General features: G+C 39.0%; 1 protein-coding gene across 5 annotated transcripts; it reads right to left on the reverse strand.

Annotated features, from left to right (window-relative positions):
* Positions 1 to 9,071: 9,071 nt before the first annotated feature.
* Positions 9,072 to 13,956, reverse strand: LOC18434460 (TPD1 protein homolog 1). Of its 5 annotated transcripts, none has more exons than XM_088870505.1 (4): positions 13,745 to 13,956; positions 12,618 to 12,788; positions 11,572 to 11,700; positions 9,072 to 10,239 (listed from the first exon to the last, which is right to left on the reverse strand). In XM_088870505.1, exons 2-4 carry the CDS (start codon positions 12,682 to 12,684, stop codon positions 9,902 to 9,904), a joined length of 534 nt encoding a protein of 177 aa, XP_088726631.1. In that variant the 5' UTR covers positions 12,685 to 12,788; positions 13,745 to 13,956; the 3' UTR covers positions 9,072 to 9,901. The 5 variants fall into 5 exon arrangements, with proteins under 5 accessions (XP_088726631.1, XP_088726632.1, XP_088726634.1 ...); XM_088870506.1 differs by having other exon boundaries at positions 12,618 to 12,792; XM_088870508.1 differs by having other exon boundaries at positions 12,618 to 12,878; positions 13,745 to 13,955.
* Between the last annotated feature and the right edge of the window lie 5,430 nt (positions 13,957 to 19,386).

Here is a 19,386-nt window from a genome sequence, read left to right on the forward strand (position 1 = left end):
CCTGATGCGTCTCTTTTCTTATTCTTCTTTTTTAGGGTTATATCGTTTTCCAACGGTACATAAATAATCAGTCCACACATTTTGGTTGACTGTCACCCAACACCCACACCCACCCGGTTTTGTAACAGGTTATGGAGCAACTTTGGATGTGGGCTTTCTTCTGTTTACTGGTGACTCTTTTGAAGGCTCCCTAATTTCTTTTGGTAATTAGTCATCACCACTGAGCATTATCCCAATTATTTAAGATTGGTCGTTGAAATTCTGTTAAATCATTTAGATGTCAATGGCCACCCCTTTAGTTAGGTTATATGTTATCATATTTTTTTCTTACTACTTTTATCCATGTTGTTTTGAGCATTCTTCTTGTCTTTTTAGAGCTTTTAATTTGAATCAAATCATCTATCCCAAATAGTTTTGTTCCATTCAATGGTCATACTTTTAGTCAGGTCATGTCACTATATTTTTTTTTACTATTTTCATCCATGTCGTTTTGAGCCTTCTCCGTGTCTTTCTAGAGCCTTTCATTTGGACCAAATCATCGGTCCTAATTAGTGATGTTCTAGGTTGATGGTTGGTGTATTTGGGCCAAACTATTCAAGGTTATCTTACCACCTATTAGAGCTACTCTTAAATTGTTTATGATGTATTCATTTTGAATTGTATCTTTTCTTGTCTTGCTACTGATTTATCTCAACATATTTACCTCAATGACACATTTTGTAAGTATGTTCTCTTGATTGCTAACTTTTTGTTACATAAGGTGTGGCTGGTCTTATAGCTATCCAATAGAACTTCTTTTTGAGTTTTATTGGCATATGTGACGATCACTCAATAGTTAATACTCTAAGAGCACCAACTTTAATTTGTTCATTTAGCTCTAATTCTATGTGTGACATCTTCCTCAATCTTTCTATCCTCTCAAATTATTGATTCAAGACATTGAAAATAATTTCTTTTAGATGCGGTTATTAATCTTATCTTATTTGTCATTTTTGCTGCTATTATTGCTTAATATATCTTGTCTTAGTTTCACTAATTTTAAGAACCTTAGATTCTAGATGGATAACTTTGTTTTGATACCATCTCTAATCTCATCAATCAAAGTTATATCATCCATTAATAACAAATGTTATGGTACATCATATTGTATGTATGCCTAGTTAACTCATCCAACTGAAATAGAGAGAAGGGTTGTGTTAGGTGAGAGGATACCATAAAACTTTTGCTACATCTATTTCGTGAATTTTTGCTTATACATATGTAGATAGCTATATGGACGGTTTATATAAGGCAACTACTTTAAATAACCAAAGTCACTTCCAAACTCTATCGGGTTCTAGTGTCATTTACTTTTATAATCGATCATATCTGATTATGAAATTAAAAGCTAAAAAATGATGCCAGGTTGGGAAAATGTATAAACACTTGAAAATATTGAATATGAATGAGCAATTTGCAGTATTTTTAAGACTTAAAATTCATTTTTTTTTTTTTTAGCAATAAATTATGAATTTTTATAAGTACTAGAACAACCTTTTTCCAATGGGGCTTTCTTGCGGCTTCCGGAATAAGCTGGGGGAGAAAATGTGTATATAAAGGTGTGGGAGTGTTAGCTTTCTTGCGGCTTCCAGAATAAGTTGGTGGAGAAAATGTGCTAGAGTTGTGGATATTTTTATTGAATCGAACATCACTGTTTCTACTGAGGAATGGGTAGGGAAGAGACTTGACTATTTGCAGATAACGGATCCATCGAAACAGTACCGATATGGATGGTGCTGCAATTCGTAGTTTAGATGGTAGAGTATGAGATAAATGACCTGCTATCAGATAAATTGAAAAGGGAAAGAAACTTGTCGCTGTATATTGTCAAAGGAAAGGTTTCTATGTCTCCCTTACAGCATAGAAGATCTTTGCTTTTCCGACCGTCCAGCCGTCCAATTTTGATCAAGGGAGTCACATATTGTTTGATCTTTGATCCGATATCTCAAAGTATTTTATTTTTAGTTTTTTTTTATAAAAATTGTATGAATATAAAATTTTGCACGTGCTGTCTTCTCATTGGGGTGCACTTATAAAAAATATTAAAAATAAATTTTTGATAAAATATAATGACTAAAAGACCCCTTGCAATTTTCAGGGGTATTTTGTTCATTTTATTTCATTGGAAATATGTTTTATATTTTTTGCTAGTGCGATACAAAATTTGGTGTCCAAATAGTTGGATAAAGAGAAGTATATAAGTTTGCAATATTAGCCCTCCATTCAGAATGGATGGTTGGATAAGGGGAAGTATATAAGTTTTATGTTGTAGGAAAAGCATATAAAGCTTGCCGTATTGTCAAATGCTTCACTGACGTTGATATATTGAAGTAAATTTTCAATTATGATTGATAAGAAGATGTGTACGGGTTGTATGTACCCTTGATTCTGATTTCGTTGGCGAGTGAAATGAAAATGGTTCCAATGTCCAACACCTCCAATGATGAACAAATACATGAATATCTCGGCGCAATACACTTTTGGTATAGAAAATAACTCTCGACTGTCCATTTATAAATCGAATTGTTTATTGTTGGTATTATAATAGTGATAGGGGCGATTTTAGGTGTTCAGGTTTTTGATTGTTGATTTTCTGAAAGGAATTTTACGATATATGATCACTATAAGAAGGTTATAAGCACCTTTTTCCATTAAATATGAGATAATAACAACATGAGGTATGCCACAATTTTTTTTAAAAAAATCATAGGCAATTGTGAACTCTCAACCGCTCAATTTCATATCAAACAATCACGTATACCGTGTTATTGTATGCTTCTCCTTTCCTCAAGTTCAAAGTTGGAAGATTTTTGTACAGGTTACATGTAGGTTCCACATAATATGGATCTAGTCAAATTTTGGATATTGGTAATTATCACTTGAATCTCAATACATGTTCAAATGTTGTATTAAACCCTAAACAATCAAAGTAAGGCGCCTAAAAATGTATTTTTATATTTAATTATAAAATTTTTAAAGCTTAAAAAATAGTATAGATTGAGTAGAACTATAAACATTTTAAAATATTGAAAATCACCGGCAAAAAATAGTGCATTACTTCGCAAACTTGAAATCCATTTTTTTCATGTTTATACATCTTGAGGTTGAGATGATCGATTTGAGGGAATTTCTTTTTTTTTTGACAAATATTCCTTACTTTATTAAAGAAATCTACTCAAAATAAATTACATCAAAAGAAATAGCTAGAGCAGGCAATGAAGCCTCACCTTTAGCAAGAGAGTCAATCAAGGAATTCGCCTTGCGATAAACATGATAAAATGAAACTGAGAGTGGAGCCACCAGATCCATAACCTGTAGCCAACTAGACTTCAGTTTCCAAGAAGTATGCAGCTCCTTCTTGTACCATCTAATTGCATTCAAAGAGTCCCCTTCAATAATGCAGCTACTCCCAAGGTTTCTAGAGATAAAAGTTTTAATTCCTTGGAGCAAAGCCAATAACTCCGATTGGTTAGATGTGGCTAAACCGATAGGGCCAGCATATGACAAGATGACCTCTCCAAAATAGTCACGCAACACACCCCCAATGCCTGCCAAACCTAGATTACCTAAAGAAATTCTGTCAAAATTTAACTTAAAACCCCTACTCTCTGGTGCCACCCAATTACTCATGGGTCTCATCTTTACTCTATCCATAAAAAATAGATTTGGTAAATTCAACATAACATCTGGTTGTGAAATCCCCTAACCCTCAGTAACTGAAAACCCATCACCAAATAAACAATTTGACTTTACTGAGCAATCTATCAAAAGATAGACTCTCTCCCTCAAAAGTCCGCTTATTTCTTTCCTTCTAAATTTCCAACAACAATGCCCCTCTCACTATTTGCCAAACCAAAATACCCATGGAAGGTAAATAATTCTAACTGTGACACTGTACCCATAATGGAATAGGGCAGTGAAGCATGAACCCCAAGTAAAACAAATAACCAAAGCCAAAGTCTATAGGTAATGTGGCACTGGATGAATAGATGATCTCCAGTTTCCTCATCTGCTTTGCACAACAAACAAATGTTAGGTAAAACTTTACCCCCCTTAATCAAATTATCCACTGTCAAAGTTTTATTTTGGATAGCTAACCATAAAAACACCTGCGCCTTATGGGGGACATGTCATTTCCACACTTTGGCTGCAGTAGGTAAAAACCATCTCCATCTATCGTGGAAGAAGAGCTTATAACAAGACTTGACCAAGAAGGCCCAATCACGTTCAACTTCCCAAATCACTTTATTCATAGTCCCTTGGGATATATAAACCTACCCATCAAATATTTTCCATTGAATATAAGTACCTTCACTCAGCCTATTATATGGGACATTAATACTCCAAGCAACACAGAAACCACTCACTTCAACCATATCAAAAACCTTAGCATTAGGTTGCGAAACCTTAGCAAAACGTTTTGATTAAATAAGCTTCATAGGAGAATCACCTATCGACTTATGGTGCCAAAAGTAAATATTATCACCACAACCAACATACCAACGAAAGTAACTCGCAATCATAGATCTGCACATGTAAAAGGGCTTCCACAAAGAAGACATCTCGTTAATACTACCCCCTCATAACCACAATTCTTGCCTATCCTGGCCATATTTTGAGGATAAGACCTGAAACCAAAGCTGATAAGTATACTGAAGACTTCTCCACCACTATTTAGAAAGCAATGCCTCATTAATATATTTTAACTTTCTAATGCCAAGACCACTTTCACACTTAGGGGTACAAACACGATCTCACCTAAGTCAATGATATTTTTGTTCTTCTACAAAAGTACCCCATAGAAAATTACACATCATTTTTTTCAATTTTCTTTATGACTGAGGTTGGCATATGAATAAGAGAAATCAAATAGATTGGTAAATTCACTAAACAAGAGATTCACAAGTAACCCTACCACCCCAAAGAGAGGTATTTCGGTTTTCAAAGATCGAACTTCATTTGGAATCTCTCTATCCCCTTATCTCAAACTGCAATAGAATGCTTAGAATCTGAGAGTGGTATTCCCAAGTAAAAAAAAGGGAAGGAGCCCACCAAACATCCCAAAAGATTAGCCAAAGATTGAGTCAAAGCCAGAGGACAGTTATTTATGATGCAAATCAGAGAGATCTTCAAAGGAAGATCCCTCATATCTGAACACCTCAAATTGATTTTAAAAGATTGATAGAGAATGGGACAATTAAATTCTTATCTGAGGCCATATTTATTAAAAAATGAATAGATCTGCTCTCAGATTAGTGGCAGAGCCATCATCGATCCAAAAAGCACAAAAGGCTGAATAAAATAAAATAAAATCCTAGATCTAACAAAATAACTAAAAAAAATGAAGGAAAAGATGATGAGAAAAAAAATACCTGGTTGGGCTAGTCAGCCCGACAAACCCAAGGCCTCGCTCGTATCAGGACCGCGACGACTATGTTTATATCGAGGATTTTCTTTATATGGCTTCAGCTTTTGACCAGGCTTGGGGATGGATCTCTTAATCTAAGGGCTGCAGCCTAAAGCTTAGGTTTTCTAGGCCTAGGGGATGGATCTCTTAACCTAAGGGTGGCAGCCTAAAGCTTAGGTTTTCCTAAATCTAGGATTTGCTCACAGGTTCTCTCTGGGCTATCTCTATCTCTCTCAGATTTTTTTGGCTATTGCGTCCTAGGTTTCACCTCCTTCTCATGCTTGTTTTCTCTCTCTTAAAGACCTAATAGGGATGTAGAAAAGATAACTACTAAAAACTATGGGATTTGCTAGGCGTAGAATGAATAACTGCTAAAACCCTGGGTGTTGAATGAATAACTACTAAAAACTATGAGATTTTCTACATGTAGAATGGATAACTACTAAAACCTGGGTGTGGAATGGATAACTACTAAAAACCACAAGATTTGCTAAGTGTGGATCATAGGATGGGGACTATGGATTGTGACGGTCTATGGTTTAGGGGTCCACTGAAATAGTGTGGTCCTATGGGTTCAGAAAAACCATAGAATTTCCCAGTTTTAAAATGAGGTATCTATAACAGTTAATCCCTATCAAAGACGTCTTATGGAAATTGATCTTCATTTCCAATCCACCTCATAGCAATAGAAAAAACATGCAATGTTTTTAACTTGCAACTCATTTGCTTCACAAAAAATAAGAGTATCATCTGTGTATTGCAAATGAGAGACTTTAAGGCCCATCTCAGCCACCATAAAACCAGAGAAATTACCACTACCTTCCACTTTTTGAATCATCAGACTAAAGCACTTTGCATAGATGGAAAAAAGGAATGGTGACATGGGATCCCCTTGGCGAAGACCCCTGGACGCCTTAAAGAAACCAGTAGGACTTCCCTTAAAAAACACAGAGAAATGGGCAGAGGATACATCCAAATAGCCAACTCCTCTATTGTTTCCTAAAACCTATATTTTTTAGAATTTTCAAAAGCACTCCCCATTCAACTTTGTCATATGCTTTTTCCAAATCAAGTTTGATAAATAACTCCACGAACTTGACTTCTCACTCTAGAATGAATACACTCTTGAGCCATCAAAATACTATCAGTGATTTGATGATTCTATTAGAGATAAGGGAAGGTAAAACTTGCTTCAATCTTACAGCCAAGACTTTTGCCACAATCTTATAACGACTAGTCAAAAGACTGATGAGCCTAATATCAGATAACTCTGCAATCACTGATTTTTTAAGAGTAAGAGCTATATAAGTGGTATTAACCCCTTTGAATATTTCACCCCTGGTCATAAAAACTCTAACCATCTCTAATAACTCAACCATAATCAAGTTATAAAATCTATGGAAGAAAGATGGGGGAAAACCATCTGGGTACGGAGCCTTATCACTATGTAAAGCAAAAACAGACTCCTTAAGTTCTTCTACAAAAATGTCGCACTCCAAATTAGAGCTCGACTCCATTGACATAACTTTAAAAGGCACCCTTGCCAATTTTGGAGTGAACTTCACATCTGACGAGAAAGCCTTCTTAAAGTGGTCAATAATAGCCCCTTCCATTGAAGCATTATCATCTATCTCAACACCAGAGATTTTCGACATCGAAATAACCTCTTCTAATGAATTGTTGAGGTCCGCCTTAATTTGATTGTTTAGGGCCTCAACCTTATATAAAAATTTTCCTACATGAGAGGATCTGGTTTTGGTGAGTCCTCCGACTCCCTGATTTTTTAGCTTTCCTTTTCCAATATTCATCATAAAGATGAACTTTTTGGATCAAAGTTTTAAGGGATTTATAATAATATGAAAAACATATAAATTTCAAAAAAATTGAAAGTGTTTTTTACACTCCCCGTTTTGAATTTTGATTCGGTGACCCGCCATTTCTAAAATGAGCATTTGATGATCAGGGACGCCTTGAATACTTCCCCCGTATAAAAACGATGAGCATCACGGGATCATTTACTTATAGGAAAATTGTTTCATGCGAGCTAGACCATATTTCTATATATGTGGTCCAGAAAGTGTAAAGTATCTATCTTAAAAATGGATGCAAGTAGGTGTTCCATCTAAAAACAATAGAAGCTAAAAGTCCAAATATTTTCTTATTAGAATTTTAGTTTTTAAAATTCATTTATTTATTCATATTCATGATCTCCATGTTAGAGATTACATGTCCTAAAAAATTAAATCTTAAAATCCATCTCAAAAATAGATTTATTAAGAGGCCCGCATTTCTACATATGCGGGTTTAGCCTCATAGAAACCGGATCCTTACCTATAATGCAAGGAAGTTACAATCATCCAATCTGTTGTGTAAGAAAGTTGATAGATTGGGGGGTCACAAAAATTGATAAATTTTGTTTTGGATTTTGAGCGTAGTCAACAACACATCTTCATCCGATCGATTTTATATCTAATCTAATGGCAAAGAGTGAGTATAATCTTGCTCTGAACACAAATAATCTTCTTGTATAGTTTTCTTTAGGAAAAAGTTTATATAAGATGTCAACCTTACACTTAAGAAGTAAGTTGCACCTTCAAATTTTATGATGGTATATAATTTTGATGTAAAATGTTATTAGGATTATCTAAAAATAGATTTTTATAAAATTTTAAATTTGAAAAATAGTTAAAATCAAGTAGATCTATAAACATATAGAAATCTTGAAAATGGACGGTGTAGATAATATGCTGTAAAATGCATTATTTCTGAGACTTAAATTTTTATAATTTTTCATGGTAATACATCTGGACGATCAATCAAAGGGTTTCTCAACAATAAAACTACCTTTTTTTTTCCCATGAATTTTTTAGGTGCATCCGATAGTTCTACATTTATAAGGTTTCATCCTTATATAAAAATTTTCCTCATGTGAATCATATGAAGAACTTTCGCCCCATTTTCGACGACATTGAAACAACACCCCAATCCAAGAAGCTGCCTGAGATTTTACGTAGTTCTCATACGACTGTTTTTTTTTTTTTTCCACAAATTGGGAAACGGGAACTCGAACTGATGTCTAACACTGACCTGAAGGCTAATTAGAATGTGTGTGGGTGTGGGCTCACAAAACAACCTGGACTTGCAACTTGTTGAGGAGAATCCGGTTAATAACTTGACTACGACGCTCCTCTCTCTAAAATCCTTAGCACGTCAACGCAAGCCTTTTGGGGCTGCGATAGCGGGCTCTGTAGCCGTATTCGAAAGGGCTCTCAGTTTCTCTCTCTAAAACAGTGGAATCTCGTGTCCTCTCTCTCTCTCTCTACCTCAGAAAGAAGCCAAGCCGCCAATGGGAGACGTCAACCCCTACAGCTACTTAAAATTGTAAGAGATAAATAGTGTCAATCAGAGGAGTGAGAAACAAAAGCCCCCACATGTCTTTATTAAGCAATTATGGCCCCCCTCGGTGTCTCGAGTCATGAGAGCTCGTATCCCAACCAATATATACACTCAAAACTTTCGTCGAAATATTGCAAATCCAAAATGGTTCACAACTACAAATAGGATTACTGCTGTTAAAATAATAATAAAAGAAAGAAAGAAAGAAAGAAAGAAAGAATTATTCGGATTTCAGAGAACACCAGAAGAATTTCTATTATATCCGACACACATTACAGTTTTACACACCTAACTCTATGATCCTAGGCTCTTAATAACATCTCTCTCTCTCTAAGGAAAAGAAAAATCTCTGCAACATTCCACACTCCCCAATACAAAAAGGCAAAGCGAGTAACGCAGCCCCCTTCCCCACTAACTCGAGGTCGCTTTTGCCAGACGCTAAAACCCCCACAACCGCCATTAATGGCTGGATCTCTAACCCGTGAACTCGCAAAAACAAAAACTATTCACAAACAGAGACCGTCAGTCACTCATCAATTCCCATTCCCTCCCACTCTTCAATCAATGTACCAACCCCCTCTTACACCTGAAATTCTTTTCTTCCTCTTTTCCGCAAACCCATTATTGCCTCTTTTATTTACACCACCAGGAAGCTCATTTGCCCATTTGCTGTTGAACAATGAAGACACATTCTCCAAAGAAGGAAGGAAAAAAAAATTGCTAAATCCAAACCCAAAAAAGGGGCTAATTCCACACCCAAGTTTTCAGTAAACCCACCCATCCCGTACATCAATGTCACTCTAATGGAGGCTCGAGTCTAGTTACTAATAAAATTGGGTAAAAAACAGGGCCATGAGAAAATTTACAGGTTTTTCATGTTGAGTGAGTCCACATAAGAAGGGCAATAATAAAGTTTATATTTAGGATGAGGGCCTTCTGTACTTACTGTCAAAATTAGGTATTAAAAATGAGACCCCAAAAGGAAATATTTGTTTTGTTTTTGTATTTTTTTTAATTTTGAAGAAGGAAAAAAAGAGGGAATATTTAGGGTTAGGGTTATCAGTGGCAAACGACGGAGGAAACAGAGAGAGGGTAGCGATAAGTGTTGGCGTATTGGAAAGAGAGGCTGGAGCCAGGGGCTAGAGGGCCGCCATCGTTGAGGAGGCAGTCGTTGTAGCCTAAGCGCCTGAATGTGGATGGGTTAACCATGCGGGCCGAGCTGAACCATCCGCAGGCGAGATGGATGGCTGAGATTGGGTGGCCAGATGCGCACACGTTAAGGACCTGGACTGTGTAGGTGGGGATGCCGCTGGGCAGGGGGGCGGTGGGGCCCTGGTAAACGACTATGTCCTCCTTCGAGCACGAGTCATCCACGCGATCTGGCAATTCCTTTCCTCCTGTTTACAGAGAGAAGAAGGTGTCAGACAAAGAAAGCAACCGCCCCCCGAAACTCAAAACCATAAGCATAAGCATAAGCATAAGCATAAGCATAAGCGGGAGAGAGTGTGATAGACTTGAAATTTAGTAACAGGTAGAGAGAGAAAGAGAGCTATCGGATACAGGGACAAACAAATAAGTATGACAAAGACCCTCAAACTCCTCGTAAGAATTGTGTCGCCCTACAGTTATAGAGAGAGGGCGACTGTATGCCGCTTCTTATTCCAACAATGGCCCAGAATTCCCACGTACATGCTCAAAAGTACCAAAACTATTCCAGAAATACCAAAGAAGCCCAACCCTGAGATGGGGTCACCCCAGAATGCTTGCGGGGAAATTTATACACGGATCCGAATGTTGATCCGTTATAACGAAATAGGACGTTATTACCCTTGAGTGATAATGGAAGTTGGATTTGATGAATGGAAAGGTCACCATAAACAGAGAAGGAGGCTGAGGAATGGAAACGACGTTATTTTTACGAAGTCCTAAAGGAGCTCCACAAAGAAGCATTCATTCCCAGTGTTATATCATTGGGCCCCTTCCACCATGGCTCCCCGCACCTCCAACCCATGAAGCAACACAGGCGTCGTGCGCTCCTCCACTTCCTCCATCCCTCGGTGCACCCTCTCCAAGTCTATCGGACGGGTTCCAAGCCCAGCGATCCCGACGGCTATTTCCTGTTTTAACGCTCAAGGGGACGTCCACCGAAAAAGGGATGGAAGGTTAAAGACAGCCGTTCATAACATCGGATCGAGGGTAAATTTGTTCAAAAAAAAAAAAGACGAGATTTCGGCCTTTTTTTTTTTATAATAAAAAAGCCTTTTTTTTTTTTTTTAAAGCATTTCATTACCACGGATCAATAATCCGATCGGTACCTAGATTTCTTTAGAATAAATGCAAGAATTTTGAACTACTTGAGAAGCTGAGGGGACAAATGTTGCTCTAACGAATCCCAACCGTCAATTTGAACATATTTTTTACTTTTCATATCCAAAAGATTTTTCAAAGTATTACTTTATCGATTATCATTTGGTGGCAGAGAATGGAATGAAATGAAAACGAAGAAGACGTTGGGAGCTCGAAAGGGGCATTTTCGTAAAAGTTTTAAAAAATTACTCCTTGAGAGGAAGGCAAGAAGGGTATTATTGTCAAATATGGGGGAATATTCTGGACACGCTTAGAGGTGGCATCGTACTACAAACTTTAGGGTTTGAGGAAGCACGTCCACAACGGACTGTGAAACACAAAAAGCGTCGGAGTAGTGGTCGAGAGAAAGGCAGAGAGAATACCAGAAGAAGAAGAAGATGCGTGAGGAGGGGTGTGGATGATGCGAAGCAGCTTTCGGTGGTAATGAATACTGCTCCTGCTTCCACCCTCAACCTTCTCCTCCACTCTGTGCAGGGACTTACTGCCTGCACCTGAAAGTTCCATACATAACAAACCGTGAGAATCACCTTTTTCAAAAACACAACCGCATTTTCTTCACCGAATTCAAATATATCCCTAGATAACCTCCAAACCTCGAGCAATTTGGTAAAAACTGCACTAAGCTCATAACCTCTCTCTCTCTCTCATATATGAAGAGCATGCCTTACTTGCTAAATTCAATCCAAAATAATCTCCAATCATCTCATGCCATAAAATTTAAGTATACTGTTAAAATGTACTCTCCAATACGTAGTATCTCTCTCTACATAAATAATCAGACAAAAAGATAGTTATCTGATTTCTACTCAAATCAATAATTCAAAGGTCCTCTATTAAAAAAAGTGAAGGTATATAATGAGACCATTTACCTTGGTACAAGGTCGTCACAATTATTTTTTACCACTAGATGTGAAATTGGGTATTTGTATTTATTTCATTGACCAAGCTTAAAATTCAAAAAAAAAATTTTCAATCTTTGTGACACACCCAAACTATCAGATTTCACATCTGCTTATTGTAAGTAATTGTCGTGGAAAAAATATATGGTATCATTGTATACAATCCCTTTAAAAAATGCTCATTACCAGTGATCTTCTCTCTCTCGCGATTTGATTTCATCTTAAACCAATAATTGAAGGTGATCAAGTAAAAAAATTGCTCATATGCCCATAATCCTCTCTCTCTCTCTCTCTCTCTCTCTACAAATGCATAATACACACTAGGAAATGATCATAATCGATTATAACCACAGTTCACCGAATCAGACGACAAGACAAATAGGAATAACGGCCAACTGAAGTAGACTATTCCTGCACATTATTACAGTTAATTTTAGAGAGAAAAACATAGCATAAACAAATGGAAAAACAAAAAGGATGAATCTACAACTACAAGAGGGAACAGATACCTCTGTACGCCAATAATAGGAGGCCGAGAACTACGACCTCGACACCTCTAAACCAAACGGGCGGCATCGCCAAGATGAATTGAAGGCAGTCGATCCGACGATTGTCGGTGTAGATAGTGGCTAGCGATGTCTCTTCAAGGGGTTTCAACTTTGACCTGAGCAGATAAGCTTCTATCTACGATGAAAAGGAAGCTCAGTTGAAAGTGAAGGAAACCCTAAGTTGATTTCAGGCTTTACAAGACAAGAACTTCTCGGCATTTACTGAAGATGTTGGAAAACATGCAGAAGTTTAATTTTGCAAGCTTTCAGAAAGCACTGTAACTGATGGAAATTTCGATAGAAACGCTGAGAAAGTTAGAGAAGGAAAGAGAGTTTATGTTTCCTCACAGGTACAAAATCAGAGTTTCTATAATAGAGACATAACTTTTCTAGGTTTTGTCCACAAAATAGACGATGGACGAGTTTTGGCTAAAAAAAGGAAGGAAGCTCTAGGTGAATTTCTGGCGCTTTAATGGCGACAATTCACCTGTTTTTTGACGATTTCGGCCTGTTTTAAAAGCATGGATTGAAATCCCCTAATAAATAGTAAAACAAAGGAGCATAAGTACATAAGAAGAGAGTCTGTTATAGAGATGCATAAAAGGAAATGCCATTATCACCTGCAATAAAGCTCGAAACTAAACCAGTTCAAAAAAGCCAGGAAACTACACGGATCGACCTGAGTCTCGACAAAAGAGCCCTTTCCAAAAAGGGAAAACCCTCTTCTAAATGGCGAATTTCGGTAGAACACAGAGTAGAGACCGTGAAATCACAAAAGAGGCAAAACGAATGCCAGAAAGGGAATTAGGGCACAGAGACCAGAACCATTTTCGCCGCATTCAAAGCGAAGATGTATGCTTCCAAGCCATAATGGGCTCGTGTTTTTGCAGGGAAAATACGTTTATAGACGTGCAGAAGGTGAAGAGTTGCAGAGAAGGTGGTTTGAAGCCATTCCAGTATGTCTCTGTTCACACATAGGTACACACGGCGAACATTCTCCATTGAAGCGTGTGCTTCAGCAGGAGAGAGAGAGAGACAGAGAAAGAGAGAGAGAGAGAGAGAGAGAGAGAGAGAGAGAGAGGCCTCACCGTGGTTGCTGATCCTTCATACAAGAGTTCTACCAAACTGAAGAACGCGAAAAAACCTTAAGATTTCCTCTCTCTCTCTCTCCCGTTAACTCACTCTTTCTCTCTCTAAATCTCTCTCCCTCTCGTTAACTCACTCTTTCTCTCTCTAAATCTCTCTCTCTCTCTCTCTCTCTCTCTATTCCCGCTCAGTTTTGTGTCTGGTACTGCAAAACGGCAGCACCACGTCCATGGAATTTATTTATACTCGTGCCTTAACCCGGGTTAAGCCGTGCTTTTACCTCCTTAATGAACCGTGGTTAGTTACGAGTTACGACAGGGAATAACTCAGTGGCAAATCACGACAGTGCCCATCAAAAATTTCTAAATGACCTTGAGTACCCCTCTGAAACATAAATTAAAAAAACAAGGAAAAAGAAATAAATAGCTTAGGAAAAGGTTTATGCATGGTGTCAACCTCATACAGTACAAGTAAGGTACATCTAAAAAACCCACTAGAGAAGCTTATTTTTATTCTAGAAACCCTCAAATCGGTTATCTCAATCTCGAAATTCATGAGCATGAAAAAAATGGGAGTTCTTGCCTTAAAAATAGTTCATCTTCTAACACATTATCTAGACCATTAATTTTCAAGATTTTCAAATATTTATAGATCTGCTTGATCATCACCATTTCTATAATTTTAAATTTCATAATTAAGAGCAATAATAAATTTTCATATCATTGTAAGGCTTTATGACACCAAAACTACATTTTTGGCATAGTTTTGAGGTTCACCTTATTTCAACAGCATGAGGTTTAACACCTTATACAAACCTCACCCAATGGTTTAACTCAGCATTGCGATTCTCTTTTTCAACAAATTTACAATATGTTTTCACATTTTTATTTGCAAATCCACAGTTTTAAATTCTCAATGACCATTTGTTGCTAGAATTTTCACATATTAAAGAAGTAAATTAGAGAACGGAATTTTAGCTATGAAAAATCGAAAGTTAACAACAACGTTATTTGAAACATTTGAAACTTTTGGCAAAAAAATTTTGAAACTTCAAGGGAAGATCTCCTCTTTGGAGAGGAGAATGATGACAAGGTTGCAGAGGCTAGAGAATATGAGTTGTGAGGGGGTTGCAAATGGAAAGATTGAAGGTATGAAGGAAAGTACGATGGGGCGTTTGTAGCTTCGTCAGTCTATGTTGATAGAGAGTGCTTGGGGCTAATGGATGTCCCCCCCAATCTGTTCATCACAGGTTCCTTTTCTCCTCCATTGAATGATTTCTTTGGTTTGGAAGATTGGGGGAGAAGCGGATGGAACCTATCTTATATTCCTGATGTCAAAGCTATTGGAGGCAACAAGGTAGTTTTCAAGCTCAAATCTTTTGAAGATGTCTCCATGGTTTTACGTAACCGCTTATGCAGGTTTCGTAGTTCACATCTCTCCCTTGAGCGTTGGAAACCTTCAGATCATTCCTCTTTCCATGGCTAGAAGTTGGTTTGGATTTGTTTGTGGGGTTTCCTCTTGCACGTTTGGAAACTGGAGATCATTAAAATGGTTCTTTCCCGTTATGGGGTGTTCTGTGACTTAGATTTGACCTCTTTTGTTAGTAAAGACTGTAGTTTTGTTTGTGTGAAACTCTGGATTGCTCTTGACTTCTCCCTTCCGGAGATTGTCAAGCTCTTAGTTGATGGTTCTTTCTTCGCCATACGGTTGACTCTTGATAGGCTGAGTAGGACGTCATTCTAAATTCATAAGGACCGTGTGGCTGAGGTTCATCCTCCGTTACCCGTTCATGTAAATGACGATGACTGGTAGGTGGTTTTTCACTGGAAAGTTGATTATGTTGCTACCCCTGTCGACCAGTCTCGCCTTGGTCTACGTCGACACAATTGTATATGGAAACCTCAGAGGACTGCGTCTAGTGCGCCCACGACTTCCCCACCTTGGTTCAAAATTTCAAAAAGGTGGGTCTCGATTGGTCGGTTTCCAGCTTGGACTTGCGGGTTTTCCACCCACGTCGTTCCACCTCTGGTGGTTCCGTCGGTTTCTTCTCGTGATGATTATGTTGCCTTCCCTCGGGGTCTTCCTTGTTATGGTGGTCCCTTGAGTTCTCAAAACCTTTGTGATGGCACTATCCACGTGGAAGATTTGGTCTCTCCCAAGGACGAACTTTTTGTGCTGCCTTCGTCAGACGCCCCCCTGACGTTACTTCTTTTTTCCCTGCCTCATCAATGCATGCCGCCTTCCTCTTCGCGCTTCAACCCCTCTCTCCTGTGTCTTCTGGTAAATGGTTACCTATTTGGGCTTCTCCTCTGGTGAAACAAGACTTCTTCTCTGCGGCGATCTGTGACTCTGCCACCATTTTCTTCCTCTTTGCCTGTTTCATGTTTCATTGTCGAGCTATGTATCTTCTCTCCTTCCATTGTCATGCTTTCAAGGGATGGGGCCCCAAGCCTAGGTCGAAATTTGATCTGCTCAAAATTGAACCGCCTACCCAGTTGGTCATCATCCTGGAGAATGACGGGCCTTGTGACGTGATGCCTCTCTCGGTGACTGTGGGTGGTTCTGATGGTTCTACCTCCGCCGCCTCGTGTGCCTTGGTGGTTGCTGAGCATGCGGTTCCCCTTTCTTCGGACTCTAGGTTGATCCTTGGGTTTCAGAGGTCTCTGTTGGCTCTTGACAATACCCATACCTCCTCTCCCCTATGACTTTGCCCCTTCTGAAGTCCTTGGGGAAGGGGAGATTGCTGCCATGGCCAGGGATATGGGTTTGGACTTTCATGTTCCCATTGGGGTCTTTTATGATGAATTCAAGCGTCTTAAGAAAGCGAGGTCCTCGAGGGTCCTTGGCTCTAGGTCTGCCAAGTCTCCGCCTCCTCCTGTTGATCTTTCGGTAGATGCCGCAACTCCCATTGTGAAGAAGAAGTACCCTATCGCTGCCGGTACCAGATCATCTGCCCGCTTGGAAGCTCTTGGGATTATGAAAAAAACAACATCCTCTTCTCAGGCTCTTGGCAAGGCTCCATTCGTCATCGACCTTTCGGATGTTCCTGCCCCTTCTTTCGTTGATGCTGAGGCCCTACTTGTGGATCATTTCCCTAATACCGCTGCTTGGGTCGGCCAAGGTTCTTCTTCCTCTTCTTCCCCTTGAAATGCATATTTTATCTTGGAATGTCCGGGGTTTGGGTAACCCTACTAGGAAAAATGATGTTTTATTTTTTGTTTCAAAATTTAAACATTGGGTGTTAATCCTTCAAGAAACCAAACTGACGAGTCCAGGTCTTGCTGGTGCTCAGGAGGTTTGGGGCTCGGGTGTTGTTTCTTTCTACGGTATTAATGCTATTGGGGCATTGGGTGGTTTGTGGGTCCTGTGGGACCCTTCAATCCTGCAATGTTTTGTGACCATCACCTTTGCTTCTTGGGTTCAGGGCTCGACCCCTGCCTTTTCTTGGGGGCTCTTGAATGTCTATGGACCTCTTGATTCTGCCTCTAAAGAGCCTTTTCTCAATGATGTGGCCTCCGTGGTTTGCAATTTTGATTTTCCTGTTTGCATTGGGGGGGACTTTTATCTTATTAGGTATCCATATTAAAGCTCAACTGCTCCTTCCATCAATTCTTCTATGCATCTTTTTAATAGCTTTATCGGGCATCTTTCGCTTTTGGACTTGCCTATAATTTGGTCTCTTCGGATTGGGCAGATTTCTTCCCTTTGGTTTCAGTCAAAGCCCTGCTGCGCATTTCCTCTGACCATACCCCTCTTCTGCTGTCCATTGATAAGGTTTATAGTTGCCCTAGACCTTTTAGACTTGAATTGGGTTGGTTGGATGATAGGTCTATTGTTGACCTCATCAACTCCACTTGGCTCAACTCTGTGTCTTTTGGCTCTCTGGACTTCCAGCTCCATAGGAAATTCGTTAGTATCAAACATAAGCTCCTTGTTTGGAAGAAGGATCATTCTGTAGTTTTCAAAGAAAAGATGGACTCTCTTTTAGAGGAGATTAGTTTCTTGGATCACCAGGTTCTTTCAACTGGGGTAATGTCCCTGGAGCACAGAGAGGCTAAAAATGCTAAGCTGAAATATCTTTTTCTCTGTAGATCAGAGGAGCTTTACTAGAAACAAAGATCGCGAGTTAAATGGCTCAAGAAGGGCGACTTCAATACCAAATTCTTCCACTCCATTGCAAGTGCTAGGTGAAAGCAAAATGACATGTCTGGGCTTTCTATCCCTGGTGTGGATTCGGACAATGAGGAAGAGTGTGTAGGGGCTATTATTGCTCACTATAAGAGGGCTTTTCCTTGGAACTTCGATTTACCCCTATCCTCTCTAGAGTTCCTTTCAAATGTCTTTCGGCTGACTCTAGCTCATTTATGAAAAGAGATATCTCTTTGGAAGAACTCAAGAAGGCGGTCTTTTCCCTTCGTGGTGACAAGGCCCTAGGTCCGGACGACTTTCCCTTATCTTTTTGCCCTAGATTTTGGAATCTGACCAAGTCTAACCTTCTTGATATGGTCAGAGCCTTCATGTTGATGGGTGAAATCTTTAAAGAGGTCAATTCCACTTTTATTGCCTTGATCCCCAAAAAGTTAGTTATTGTCCAGCTTTTTGGCATTCGGCCCATCAGCTTGCTATCCAATCTGTATAAGATCCTCGCAAAGTTTTGGCTAAAAGATTGAAGTTGGTTATCCCCTCTCTCATATCCCCCAATCAATCGGCTTTTATACAAAATTGATAGATCATTGATAGTATCTTGGTGGCTCAACAGTGTATTCATTCTCGAGTGCCCAGCCAAGCTCCAGGGATTGTCCTAACCTTGAGAAGGCCTATGATAGGATGGAATAGGGTGTGTTGCTTAAGATAATTAGAAATATGAGTTTTGGGGATAAATTGAGGAACTGAATTTTTGGTTGCCTCTCATCCCCCCATTTTTCTATCCTTATCAATGGCTCCCCGTCCGACTTCTTAAAGCCTCTAGGGGTCTTCGTCAAGGTGACCCATTATCACCTTTTCTCTTCTCTATCTATGCTGAGTGCTTCAGCCTCTTGCTTTAGAATGTGAAATGTTGCGGTAGGTTCAATGGGTTTAAAGTGGCTGAGACTAGCCCCTTTGTTTCCCACCTCCAGTATGCTGATGATACCTCATTTTCTGTGAGGCCTCAGAACCCCAAGTTTCTAATATCGCTTGTTTCTTAGATTGTTGCGAGGCGGCTTTGGGTATCAAGGTTAACTTCCAAGACTTCTCTTTTTGGCATCAACTGCAGTCCAAATTTATCCCTTGCCCTGGCCAGACGTTTGGGATGCTCGTTTGGTTCATTTCCATTTACCTACCTGGGAATTCCCATTTCTATCTCTAGACATTATGTTTCCGTTTGGGACAGGGTGATAGAGAGGGTGCAAGTGAAGTTGGACCTATGGAAACCTAAGTACCTTTCTTTAGGAGGGAGGGTGAATTTATTTCAATCATGCTTAGAGAATTTACCTATCTACCTGATGTCACTCCCACTCATGCTTGCTTCTGTTATCAAAAAAATTGAATCGATGCTACGCAATTTCTTGTGGGGTTCTTTTGGTGATGCTTGGAAATTCCATTTGCTGAGATGGGATCGGGTTTGTACCCCCAAAAATGAAGGAGGGTTGGGTATTCGCAAACT

This window comes from Amborella trichopoda, chromosome 6 (genome assembly GCF_054954075.1).
Source record: "Amborella trichopoda isolate Santa Cruz 75 chromosome 6, AtrichopodaSantaCruz75HAP2 v2.0, whole genome shotgun sequence".
Classification (NCBI taxonomy): Eukaryota; Viridiplantae; Streptophyta; class Magnoliopsida; order Amborellales; family Amborellaceae; genus Amborella; species Amborella trichopoda.